We start from the raw sequence: 14,188 nt of genomic DNA, 5'->3' as shown, positions 1-14,188 counted from the left end.
AAGAGAGAGAGAGCGAACTAGTCAGTTCCTTTAGTCAGAAGCTTCTCCAGATGCACCGTTAAACCATTAAAGAGGAATAATTCTACCACAATACATGGAAAGAAACCCCTTTGAGTTACAATTCATTTTCCTTTTGGTTTAAGTATTTTTTTTCTATTATAGTACATGTTAAATCTTTCCAGACACAGTCCCAAATAAAATCCACATGAAAACCTGCAGCAAACCTGAAAACCTCTTTTCATTCATGCCATCCTCTTTGGTTCTTTCACATAAATATCCTTGAAGAGCCGCTGTGACAAAATGTGAAAGGGTTAATAAAAAAAAAGGATACAATCACTTCCATATTTTTTAATAAAAAATAAACTTTTCCTTCTGTAAAACCGATTTATTATGTTATCAAATAAAATAAAAAAATACATATGGAGTTAAGTTTGTAATAACATGAAAAATGAAAAAAATAATGCAACCTCTTTTAGCATTTACTTAATCATATTTGTTTACTTTAACACAATTGTTTTATGTCCTACCCTACTAACATGAAACTATTATATTAAAGTAACTAAATATGATTAAGTAAATGCCAAAAACGGTTGCATTAGTTTTTTCAGAGCAGATCTGTGAACAGAGCGTCTGTCCATGGTGCTGGAGAGATCAGCACCATGGACAGAGATAAAACCCGCCTCCCTCCTTCATCCCTCGCTCTGCTCATCATCAGCAGCATAAATCATTTGTTTCATAAAAACAGAGGAACGAGCGGATCAGAGATCTTTTTACATTCACCCGGAGGCTTCATATGACCTTCACAAAAAAAAAAAAAAAGAATAAAAGCATCACGATTGGCCGTTTAGATGCGCCCCCTCGTGCCTTCACGCCTTCTCTCCATCTCGCGATAAAAAGAGGGAACGCAGCGTCACCTGACTCAAAGCAAGGGGGGGTTGCGAGAAGGGAGATATACATGAGTTATTAAATAAATAAATAAAATAAGAGGATGTGAATTCACCGGAAACCATCACCATCCAACCAGCCGGGGTGCAGCGCATATCTTGGGGCTCACAGGCCGCGATCAAGGAGCGAGGTAGTGGGGATGAAGATGATAATGATGGTGATGATGCTCCCCTGCATGCCCTGCTGATTCATAGGGACGTTAAAACCGCTGCTGGTGAGGATTATCATCCAGGAGGCTGAAGGAAGGAAGGAAGGAAGGAAGGAAGGAACACAGGGAGGAGGGGGAGGCAGCGACCAGCATCATCCTGTAGGCTGAGAAACACCACAAACCACATTTATTCGGGGTTTGGATTGGATTTTGTTACCGATTTTGTTATTATTTGTTTTCAGAGGAGGAAACGCATGCATATCCGACAGAACCGACTTCCAGGTGTTATGCAATCAAAGGGAGCAGAAAGTGTCCCAGCGTCTCCTCTCTAGTGCTGGATCTGTGCGGCGTGTTGCAGGGCGGCTGGGATTATTCAGGCTGTCCGCTCTTTTTTGGGTGCGTGGGTGGGAGTGGGAGTTGTGGATGCTGATCGTGGGGATTGGAGTCAGCGGATATTTAGAAGATGTCGGGTCAGACGCTGACGGACCGCATCGCCGCGGCTCAGTACACCCTGACGGGCTCCGAGGTCTCCAGGGCCGTGTGTAAGGCCACCACACATGAGCAGACAGCCCCAAAGAAAAAACACTTGGAATGTAAGTCTTTCTATCGATTGATCGAGCTGCCTAATGTCTTTTCTGACCTTTTCATGCAGCTTTTTTCCACCAGAGTTATCATGGCTCCACCGTTGCACCTATATGGTTGCTATACAGTACCTCATTCAACAATATATGGTCACACAAGCCGGTACAGCTGTCCTTAGAGTGGCCTACATTCCCATTCATTGAGTTCTTCCTATAGGCCCAACCCTAACATCCTTTATCCTAATTCTAGTTCTCAATTCCAACAAATGATACAAACACAAAATACTCCTACAGTCCTCACTGATCTCCATCCTAATGAGATTTTAAAAGCCAGTAACACATGCATGTACAGGTGAACAAGGTTTCAGTTAAAAACTGCAAAAGATACACTGAAAAAAATAATGCTACCGCTTTTGGCATTGACTTAATCATATCTAGTTACTTTAACTACTTTTGGTGTGTATTTATGGTGCGTTTATATAAAGAACCGCATACTTGATGTAAAACAATTGCCATCACGGCTTTGTCAAGCTGTTGCCTACCTTTGTGAAGCAGGAAAAAGATTAATAAAAAGTGAATCCAGTAGAACTTATTATGCCTCCTGGAATGGGGGACAATAGTTGAATAAACGTTTGGCTCTCTAAATGGTATTGGTGCCCTATTTGTTGGTACTCGCCGAAACCAATACCACCATTTTAGTGCTGGATCGGGGGCCCTGCCCGATACTGGTATTGGTATGAATGCATCACTAACTTTAACACAATTGTTTTATGTCCTACCCTGCTAACATGAAACAATTGTTGTAAAGTAACTAAATATGATTAAGTAAATGCCAAAAATGGTTGCATTATTTTTTTCAGTGTATGATTACAAAAGTGGTGATACATCTTTCACTTCTTCCAGTCTTTTCTCAACCACAACATTGAATATATTTAATAGAAATGTGTTCTTGACTGTGCAAAATTATTCATGCATTTTAAATGTTTTAAAATAGAAGAATTTAAAACACTGATGTTGTTCACCAAAATAAATGTCAGTTTATGTGCTATTTAATCTCAGCATAATTCAGGTATCAAATGATTATTAGACGATACAAAGCAAACAGCATCATGAAGACCATGAGACACAGTAGACAAAAGTCAGGGATCATTTTGAAAAATGTGTTATTCTAACCAGACATGGCAGGGAAAGAAAAGCATTAATGACATAAACAGCAAACAGGCCCATGGTTAGGTTGGAGGAGCCGAAGAGATTCCCACTGTCTTAATAAATTTGCGTCCTGCAAATCTGGCATTTATATATGAGTGAAGAGGGAGTCTTGTTTAAAGTTGACCAAAATATGTAGAAAAAGTTCTCTTGTCACTAGGGATGCACCGATCTGATATTTTTATTGGTATTGGTCCAGATATAAAGAAAAAAAAATAGATTGTATCGGTGACAATTGACTCGATATGGGTCAGATCTAGTCATTCTAACTCTATGCTATGCTCTGCCATCATGCGGGAGCGCAACAACACAACACGGCCATATTTTTTATGATGGAGCGAGTGAAAGGATCTGCGGTGTGGAGGTTTTTCACTCTCTCTCAGCCTACTAGCCCAATGGCTACGTGCAATATTTGTGGAAGAAATGTTCCAAGGGGCGGTGTTAAATCTTCAAACTATAACATCACCAACTTAATGAAACACCTCCAGAAGTTTCATAACAAGGAACATGCTGAGATTATCGTACTTGGAAAACATAAAGGAAGCAGCGGGAAGCAGCTAACTTTGATGGAAGCAAAAGAAAGAAGTGAAATTTTTCTATGTAACAGTATTCAGGCTAAAAAAATCACAGAGATGATACTTGATAATGATAATGACACTTTTTTTTTTTTACATTCTGACTAAGTCAGAGAACTTTTGGTTTATGATTTTGTGCACAGTTGTTAAATAAATGAGTCATAACATTTATATTTGGGTTGTTTCCTATTTTATTAAAGAAAAGGGAAATCAAATCATATGCACAGAAGAATGATCCCATTGTTTTTTCACACAATAAAACTATTTTTAGGTAATAATTTAGTGCTGTTTTTGGTATCGGCCGACATTAAACTTCAAATATTGGTATCGTTTCGCAGGTGAAAAAAGTGGATCGGTGCATTCCTACTTGTCAGTTCAATTTTAAACTTTTAAAGTAACATTNATTGGTGACAGTTGACTCGATATAAGGGCAGATCTAGTCATTCTAACTCTATGCTATGCTCTGCCATCATGCGACAGCGCAACAACACAACACGGCCATATTTTTTATGATGGAGCGAGCGAAAGGATCTGCGGTGTGAAGGTTTTTCACGCTCTCTCAGCCTACTAGCCCAATGGCTACGTACAATATTTGTGGGAGAAATGTTCCGAGGGGAGGTGTTAAATCTTCAAACTACAGCATCACCAACTTAATGAAACACCTCCAGAAGTTTCATAACAATGCTGAGATTATCGTACTCTGAAAACATAAAGGAAGCAGCAGGAAGCAGCTAACTTTGATGGAAGCAAAAGAAAGAAGTGAAATTTTTCCATGTAACAGTATTCAGGCTAAAAAAATCACAGAGATGATACTTAATAATGATAATGACACTTTTTTTTTTTACATTTTCACTAAGTCAGAGAACTTTTGGTTTATGATTTTGTGCACAGTTGTTAAATAAATGAGTGATAACATTTATATTTGGGTTGTTTCCTATTTTATTAAAGAAAAGGGAAATCAAATCATATGCACAGAAGAATGATCCCATTTTTTTCACACAAAAAACAATTTTTAGGTAATAATTTAGTGCTGTTTTTAGTACAGGATCGGTATCGGCCAACATTAAACTTCAAATATTGGTATCGTATCGTAGGTGAAAAAAGTGGATCGGTGCATTCCTACTTGTCAGTTCAATTTTAAACTTTTAAAGTAACATTGCAGATTCCTATCAAGAAACACGGTGGTGTCAGCATTATGGTTGGGAGGATACAGGGAAACTGCAAGGCAGACTGTCCTGGATGGAAGGCTGGAAGACAGTTTGGAAATGGAAACTCTCCAGCAGGATGCTTTACCCTAAACATACAGTCAGACCTGCTATTCACAGATAAATAAAACTGGAGATATGGAAGTATGAAGAAAACATTTGATTTTCCAAATGGTTAACTCTAAATACTTGCAGAGTCTACAAGATATTGGACCTAGGTGTGAAGGGTTGGGGGGTTATATTTCTGAATTAAGTTGATATCCATCTATTCTTCATCTTTGACTTTACACATATGCATCACTTTGTCAGATTAAATCTCACAGAATCGTTCTAAAAAAAATTAATATTATTAGTTGGTATGTGATAAAATTGGAAGAAAATATAAGTTTGCCTAAGTTTGCCTTTATCTGCAGCACTGATATTTATAATTATTTTGTGTCAGCGTGTGGTCAAACCCTCAATTACGGAGGCTAACACTAGCTTTAGGAAATCTTTTTTTACTGATAAATTAGTTTCTCTTAGCTCTTGATAGATATTTATTTTAAGATATCCTGGGAAAATAGCAGATATTTGACATGTCCAAAACAAAATAATGTAATGGTGATAGAAATGTCATCACTAGTTCATTAAAGGTACATTTCCAGCATTTCTAAATGCATAGATTAAGAGAAAACTCCTGACCTGATCTAACTTTTTATCTGTTTACCCTGAATGCTTTACAAAAAATAGATCATTAAAAATATGCACTTTCCCATAATTGGATTTGTATTTACTATCAGAAATATAGTAATGGACAGAATTGGGATAATACATGTACAGTTTGTTATTATTGAGAGCAATCTACAACAATGTTACTTTCAATAATCTTGATCGAATTTTTAACCTGTTTAAATCTTTTGTTGTGTGGTTCTTCGAAACTTTTATCAGAATTAGTTGTTTTTTAAAAGATTCTGTGATCTGAGGTGCTTTTTATTCACATGGTTTAGACAGGAAGGCTGATGAAGAGAGTAAATATACACTTATCACAAAGTCCTGACCTCAGTAGTTGAACTACAGAGAGACTTTGGCTAATGTAGACTTTAAGAAGGTGGATGCTGGCTAAACAGGCTGAAGATTGGATAAGCAGGCTGCGGGGGTTTACGGGGACGAAAATCTCACTTTTCATGCAGTGCTGGTAGCTGGTTTCAGAAGGCAGATGCTGGCTGAACAGGCAGGTGACAGGCTGAACAGGCTGATGGCAGACTTTAAGAAGGCAGATAATGACTGAAATGTCTGGAGACTGCCATAATAGGCCAGTTGTTGGCTGAAAACGCTGGTGGCAGGCCTGGTTCTGAGCCAAAACTGAAGTCGACGATAATCCAGTGAGGGCAGGGCAAACAGGAAGGCAAGTGGGGAACACAGTTACTGGAATAGACTCGTGGAGGCAAGGAGACAATCTGGCAGTGATTGACTGAGAGAGGCTGGTATCAATAGAGTTCTTGGTGAAACAACTTGCTTGTTCATTGGGCAGCAGTACATGAAACTGTTCACTCAACCAGGAGTGTGGAACAGAGCAGGAGTATAACAACCAGGCAGCCCAAAAAAAACCCACCTAAATGCATGATAGTACCTCCCCTTCCACTACACACAGCCATTAATCAATTTGGAAAGAAGCATTAGGAAATGTAATGTTAGATATAAACAGTAAAAGTTTTAGTATTTTTATAACACTTTTAATAGTTAAAAAAAGGGGCCTTCCAGGATTTCTTCCTTATTTTCAAACTCATTGAAATACCATATTTGTCTACTACAAGTTACGCAGTTATTACTAATAACAGTATGCCTGAAATATCCTAAAACATCTATTAAAGAGAGAGGTAAAATCTTTAAAAGTGTTGCTCTTTATGGAGCTTTTAGTCATCAATATTTAATCAGCAGTAAATTATAATGTTAGCATATTTCCTTTTATGAAGCATAGATTGCTTTTTCAGCCAAAAACAAAACACAAGATATTAACAGGTTTTAATTTTTCAATAAAACCTAAATTCTATTACATCTTAACAATCATTCAAATAGGAATTTTAGTCTTATTTTGTTTCACTGTGTGATATAACCATTAAGTAGTTGCTATATTTCTTACCTTACACTTATCGTTTGGCATGTTGTTAAATTGTGTTTAGCAGTAAGGTGATCTGTTTTCCTGATTAATGATATGAAGGCTGACAACCGCCTGTCACTCTGTGCTATAAGTAACACCGAGGACATGATTCTGTTTTACAGCTTTAAGCAGGCAGAACAAATGAAGGGGAATCAATCTAAAGTTTTAGAAAATGTCAATAAGTCATATATTATTTCCCAATAGAAAAGCCCAGTGAATCACATGATGTATATAATCTTGCTGTAAATCTTATTGTCTCTCTTTGTTACACTGTTGCCATGTCTTTTTTCTTCTCACATTCAAATGTCTTAATGTTATTTTTTCCATACATGCACAAAGAAAAAAGGATTATGTCTATAATCCCTTAATAAATCAGTAGCAGCAATATATTTGTTCCATGTTAACCAAGAGTTTAAAGACACACTTCTATCTGTTAAGAGAACTGAAATCAGACAAGTTTCTAAAAAATGAAAAAGATTTGCCTGTAATGTGGGATATATTGCTCAATACAATCGAAGTACATTTAAAAACCAAGTAGAACCAGGAGGCTTGAGTACACTGCTCAAAGCTCTGATTAACACACTTGAATTGGCCATTATCTAGAAGAAGATGCAGCTGTGAGTCAAGGATGTAAATTAGTATTTGGTTATCAAGCCATTCAAGCCAAAGTCCAAAATGGAACTTCATCAAGATCCTTTAATATTCACTAGCCCAAAGTTGTCTTTTCCGAGAAGTTTGGCGCATTATGGAGGTGTATCCTATTCTATCCTATCCTATCCTGTCCTGTCCTGTCCTGTGCTGTCCTGTCCTGTCATGTCCTGTCCTGTGCTGTCCTTTCCTGTCCTGCCGTGTCCGGTCCTGTCCAAATTATCCTGTTACCACAGTTTTACCATCTCAACTGCTGGGCAGGAAACAAATCAGTAGGGAGAGAGATTTATCACATTAATCACATTCACAGTTTTTCTATGATGCAGTTCTGAGTGGGATGTGAGTCAGCCAGTACTCTAAAAATATTGGAATGCATAATATCTGCACAGAGAAATTTGGGTTTAAGACGTTTCTCTGGGCTTCTTTGTCTGAATTTGCACATTTACCCTGATGTCATCATTTAAAGTAAAATTCGGTATCATTAACACAGTTACCCCTATTAGATGTGGATGAAATGGTTTATGTTTGAATAACATTGATTAATGCCATAAATGCAGCAATTAACAACCCCAAACTTAATGCAACCAATTCTAAGGATGTTTATGCATATTGGATGTGCTGACCTGTCAAACTTGGGGTTAGGGTTCTTAAATATGTTTTGTTACAATATGAGTTTTCATTTCAGCAAAAGGCAAAAGCCTCAGGGTTTAGACTATATGACTGTTTTTGTAAACTCGAATAAACAGCAGTTTCCTAAAAAATACAGTAATACAAAGTGATTATTGATTAAAAAGTCCCAAAAATGAAAGGGCTTAACATTTGCCAGCTATCTACTAGCTTAAGTTTGTCTTTCACAGTTAGCATCCATAGATTCTGCATTCAGTGTATTAGAGTGAGACATTATTAAGGATACTATCAATTCTTGCCTATAAAATCTATAATTTATATCATTATTTAATATAGTTTTTTTGTTGTTTTCAGTCTGTTGATTCCCAAAGTATTATGTATGATATTTTCTTCTATAGCACCCATCCTAACGCAACTAAGGTGACTGTTGGTACATAATTAGATATACCAAAGATCATATTGAAAGGATCATCCTGCCAAATGTTTACACGAAAGTTTCACTCCACACAGTTGAGTTTTTCCAATATGTTGTATTTGTGAAGAAAATATTACATGCTGTAATTAAGTTTCCTGTGTGTAGAATCAAAGTTAATCGTCAGTTTTTGCTAAAAAAAAAAGCTGTTACCATTTGAATTTTCCTTTCAGTAAAAGGAAAAACTTTAGGGTTCAGACTATCTGACTATTTTTTGTAATCTCAAATAAAAAGCTGTTTCTAATAGAAGACAATACTGTAAAATAAGTAATAAAAATTTGTTTAATTACCATTATGACCAGCTATGTGTGATCTCCTTAATTGACCTAAAATTTTATTTATTTAAGGGGCTCTTTCATAAGATTTAATTTTTTATTTTTTCAGGTCTAAAGTTAAAAGGTTCTAGTCTTTAATATTTAGTCAGCTTGACAGATTTGGATTGATTAAACTTTGCTTTTATTAAAAAAAAAGCAAAAGCATTTTAAATGTGTTTTCATAGCGTTAAAACAACCATTAAATCAGACAAGCATAAAAAAAAAAGAAAAATCTGGTTTATTAAACTGAAATATTCTATGCCAACTAGAGGTTCTTTTAGTGACTCCTTCGTTAAAAAATATGAAAAATAAATCAAAAACAAAAAAAATGAATCAAAATGATTGCTTCTGAGCTCGATTGCTAAATCATAATACGATTTAAAATTTTCCATCTTATTTTTTTTTACCTTTTATGCAGCCAAATACTGATATTATAACAACTTCACCGACTTTAAACCCTTTTGCCTAAAACAACAGCTTCTAAATGAGAGCTGTGGTAACAGAATGTGTGAGAAATGCTTTTTATATTCCTGGTGAGAAGAACTGGAAGATACAGTAGCAGTTTTCTGGTTAGGTGGGAACAACCAAGCATTCTGGATAGATACTGTATATTTGCAGACCAGAATTAATCAGTGAAACCACATTTGAATGTCAGCCAGATGAAAATGGCTCCGTTTCCAAAGACAAGCCGTACCATTCCTGCTCCTCCTTAAGCCCTTCATCGTTTATCTGCTCATTGTGTTGCCAAACCTCTAAATCCTGCTTCTTTTTCCAACAGTCACGACATGTTGGTAGAGTCAAGGTCAGGTTTTTAGAAAATCTGTCTTAGAAATTCTCTTTTCCACCAAATGTTTAGCTTGTAACTGTGTACAAATCACATGAAAGATTAAGGGTTTAGATCCTTCACGAATTAACACCATTTCTGTAGCTTCTCTCAATATTGAAATCCCAATTAACAGTTTATTTTAGCAGAGATGCTGTAATAATGTGCTCAGGGTGAAAGCAGTACACATTACCTGCTGAGTGTGTGTTGGTAAGAGGCAGGAGGAAGCAGGACTGTAAGCTATTAGAAACATAAACAGCATGCTGAGCCCCCTGTGGCAGACAGGGTGCTGTTACCACTGCATGTGTCACCATCAATGTGTTACCAGACTGAAGAGGCAGAAGGCCTCGAGGATAAGGGTGATGTTTGGAAGCTATTAGGACGGTTCTTAGCGCTCATCTAGGTTATTGTTGATTATTTGTTCTATTCTTAAATTTGTTGATCAAAGTTTTTTTTTCTTTTTTAGTTTTTCTGAAGGATAATTTTTCTTTTTTATATTGGCAAACCTCCAGTATATCAATGAAAAGACTTTCATTTTTTTTCCCCTCCAGAAATAATCAAGAACATATTCCCCAATCATTTTAGAGCCATTTCACTATAAAAATGTAAACTAAAATGTAAAATAAGTGTATTTGCACTTGATTTGAATAGACAAATACTGTAAAATGATCTGCAAATGGAATAAGATTCTTGCAATAAAATAAGAAAAATAATCCATCTCCATTATCCCATTTTAAGTGCAGTATATATAATTATTGTAATTTAGGTGCCAAAAAACTATTTATATTGCCATTTAATTTGACTTGCCTGCTCATATGAATAAATACACTAATGTCAAAAAATATTGACACATGGTGTATTACTTCAGTGTTAAGGCTTTTAAGTACTACCAGAGTGAATTTTAGAAATAATAAAACAACACGGATTTTTCTTTTTTTTTATATATATATTATTTTTTTTTTTTTAAAAGCTCATCACCCATCCACATAGACAGAGATACACAATAGAAGCTTAGTGACTTTTTTTTATATTTTATAACGGCTCACATTAGAAGTCAAGAGAGAAAGTTGGAGGTTTCTCTTCAATCTCCGATTCTTGTTCTCTAGACTTAATGTTATAAAATGTGAGACATTATTTAGGATACTATCCCTCCTATTCTATAAAATCTATCATTTATATGATACAGTAATGGTGCTTTTTTTAGTGACTTGATTCTCAAAGTGAAATACATATGATTTTCCCTTTTTGGCTTTCTAAAACACAACATTTACATTTAGATTATCATGAAGTAGCCTTATAAAAAACCTTTGGGTGACAAAAAACTGGGCAGGAAGAACTCAGACAACAACTCGGAGTTTTAAAAATTCAGTAGTTTAATAACAGTCCAAAGGTCGGTACACAGAGAATGAATCAAGATAGCAGAGGTAAACAAAAACACTGAGCAGGAACAAAGTCAGAGAACAAAAGTCCAGAATTCACCAGAGGCTAGAAAGTTTGAGGAGGTAGGCTGGAACGTTTGCTGGAAGAAAGAGGAACTGGTGTGGAAGGAACTGAAGAAGTAGATATATTTGCTAAAAAGGCCTTAAAATCAGATATCAGTTGAAGTATTCCTTTAAGTAAAAGTGAGGGTAAATCTATAATTCAGAATAAAATCCATGACGTTTGACAGGAACAATTGGATACTCATGACACTGGTAGAGATCTATATAAAATTCAAAACACTGTGGGGGGTAATAGTTGTAGGAATGGAAGGCGGAAAGAAGAGGTAGTCATATCTTGACTTAGCATTGGTCATACTGGACTTAATAGTTCTCTTTTCAGAATAGGGAAACATGAAACAGGGATTTGTAATCACTGTAATCAGAAGTAAACAGTGGAACATGTATTATTAGAATGTAATATTCACAGGAACGTCAGCACTTAAAGTCAATACTCAATAGAGAGAAAATAGTATTTTCTATGATAAATCTTTTAGGAAGTAAATCAAATTTTGTTAGAAATCAATTAAATTAAAAAAAAAAACCTGGATTTAATCACATTTAAAGTATGTATATAAGTGTATGTATGCATGTGCCTATACACACTTATAAATTTTTATGTGAGTGTGTATGGATATAGATTGATAGATAATATGCAGATTCGTGCATACTATTGAGGTATGTATTAATAACTTCCCTCTGACATCATTGATGACTTCACTCCAGTCTGGTAGTTGGCAGTACATGCATCTTAAGTTGGTTGCCATTCGCCAATAAAAAAACAAAATAAGAAGAAGGTGAACAGACTGCTTAAATACACAGGAGGAGATGATTGAGAGCAGGTGTGTTCATCAGGCTGACTGGAGAAGTGCAGGCAGCAGAGGTGGGGCAACAAAAAGCTGCAATATCACAACTATTTTTAATACAAATGTTACTTTTACAGGCAACCAGAAATAATTATGAGACTATGATACCATTTATTTGACACTTCTAGCTCAGAATGACCATAAAGAACACAAAAGAGAAATCAAAGATGCTTATAGAAAAATAAGTATCCTCAGAAAATATGTTAAAAAATACACAGCAACCCAGAAGGAAAAAGTGGAAACATATTTAAAAGATGTAAATATCCCTGGAAGTGAAAAAACAGAGTAGAATGTGCTTTATGTAGTGTTTACATAAAGTGTGGGTTGTTCTAAATAAGTCTATGAAGTGGGCTGGTAGGCTATTAGATTGTCAGCATGGTTGTTTAAATGTGTCTGCATGGGGGTGAGATGGGATCTGATTGCCCCTCAATGGGATTTACTTTTTATTTACATTGGGCACCTTGTAATGCAAGATATCACAAACTCTGAAATATTTACAAGATATTCAAAAAAATAATATTTTGCCAAATATGTATTTTTACTATATTAATAGAATATAAATATAAAATCTTAAGGACTCTGAGCATAGTGCTACAAACTGTGCCACCGTGAAGAATCAATGCAAACACAGGTGAAATAAGGAGAAGGCACAATTATACGTTATTTACAAACTAACACAAATTGAAAATATTAAATTGAATCCCAATAATTGTTCCAAATTCTACTTCACCTTCTTCCTAAAATCCCTTTCCTTTCTTGTTATAGTACCATCCCAGATCAAATAACTGTTTCCATCTCCGACCTGGAGATTAAAAATGTTACAAGACAGTATTTACAAGGAAATAGTCATTTTTAATATTTAGCTCATAAAAGCCTCAGGGGGTTCAACAGATTTTTGTCCCCGAGATATATCTGGAAAACGTACTGTATTGCTGAGGAATTTTTTTTTTTTTCCATCAATGTTGTTTAATCACAGATTATCCCTGATAAGTATAATAATGCAATTTAATGAATGATATGTGTTTTCTGTTGTGATAAAAGAAGTATCATATTTCATATTTCAGATATCAGTCATCAGAATTATTCCCCAGTAATATTAGAAGGGTGAATTAGTTGCAGTTTAATTGTATTCCTAGATATTACAGAGTCACAATCAGCCATTATTATTTTGTAAAATGATCTTCTAAGAACAGCAGGATCTGAACAGTCTGCAGATTTCTTTAACTTTCCAAGGTAGTTTGTTCCAAATCTGTGACCTGCTGAATTTTGGATATCCATCCAATCAGGACAGACATCAATTAAGCCCAGACTGCCTCAGTATACCTTCAGTTTCATTTCTGTCTCATCTGTCTGGAGTTAAATAGTCAATAAATTCTTGTTTAAGGGTTTTGTTGGCAGGCGTGCAGGACCAATCCCTGAGCCAAGTTGCTATAGATCATCACTTTGTTCCTTTTTTCTTGACGTCTCTGCATCATTCATCAGTCTGCAGATTAAAACTCAACAGGGCATTTTTTTTTTTATTCAAATGTTTCCTTTGGACTTAGATTAACAAACACTGGAGCAACCTTAAACTGAAGTTCCAGAGGACCAGCGCTGTCCTTTATCATCTTCTTTTTAATTTGAAAAGAGTCAGAAGCCCTCATGTTCAGTCTGCAGTCACGCATTTACCGGTAGTTGTGCTGGTGAAGATTCTTAGTCATGCAGGTCATAGTCATTCCAAAAAAGTTAAGAAACATTTTAAATTCATTTTGAATTGATAAAGCTTCCTGGATAGGAAGAGAAACCTCTTCAAACTTGGAAACAAAGTCCAGTGGATTGTTTTTTTTACTTTTTAACTTTAACTTGTTTGGAATCATGATATTTTCTAGTGTTGTGCTGAAAAGAAGAACTTCAGTGCAGGTTGTTGATAGAGGAGTATTAACTGCAAACTCGATCCCTCAGCAGGAATCTTTGTGGTCCTTTTTAATGTGAGGGAGTTTCCTACCATCAGTGTGAGTCCAGATTAATGAGCCGAGTCGAAGATCTTTCATGCTATTGCGCTAATATCTCTGCTACTCTATATCTCAGTGGCAGACAAATTTGCTCTCCTGTCTTACTCTGACTCTGTCCTCTGTTTCTGACCTTTTAATGTGATATTTATAGGTCTGAAAAGGAAATCACAGA

At 35.7% G+C, this 14,188-nt stretch overlaps 1 protein-coding gene across 6 annotated transcripts in view; it reads left to right on the top strand.

The window, feature by feature from the left end:
* The first annotated feature begins 935 nt into the window (after nucleotides 1–935).
* Nucleotides 936–14,188, top strand: part of snap91 (synaptosome associated protein 91kDa) — an 82,769-nt gene continuing 69,516 nt past the window's right edge. For all 6 annotated transcript variants that reach the window (XM_015388409.1, XM_015388411.1, XM_015388410.1 and 3 more), the window contains exons 1-2: nucleotides 936–1,252; nucleotides 1,336–1,686. In XM_015388409.1, coding sequence (XP_015243895.1) covers nucleotides 1,557–1,686 — 130 coding nt within the window. In that variant the 5' untranslated portion in view covers nucleotides 936–1,252; nucleotides 1,336–1,556. The remainder of the gene's footprint in view (nucleotides 1,253–1,335; nucleotides 1,687–14,188) is intronic.

This window comes from Cyprinodon variegatus, unplaced genomic scaffold, assembly GCF_000732505.1.
Source record: "Cyprinodon variegatus isolate N-32 unplaced genomic scaffold, C_variegatus-1.0 Scaffold422, whole genome shotgun sequence".
Classification (NCBI taxonomy): domain Eukaryota; kingdom Metazoa; phylum Chordata; class Actinopteri; order Cyprinodontiformes; family Cyprinodontidae; genus Cyprinodon; species Cyprinodon variegatus.
Note: the sequence above shows the minus strand (reverse complement) of the source record. Positions and strands in the feature narration are given on the sequence as shown.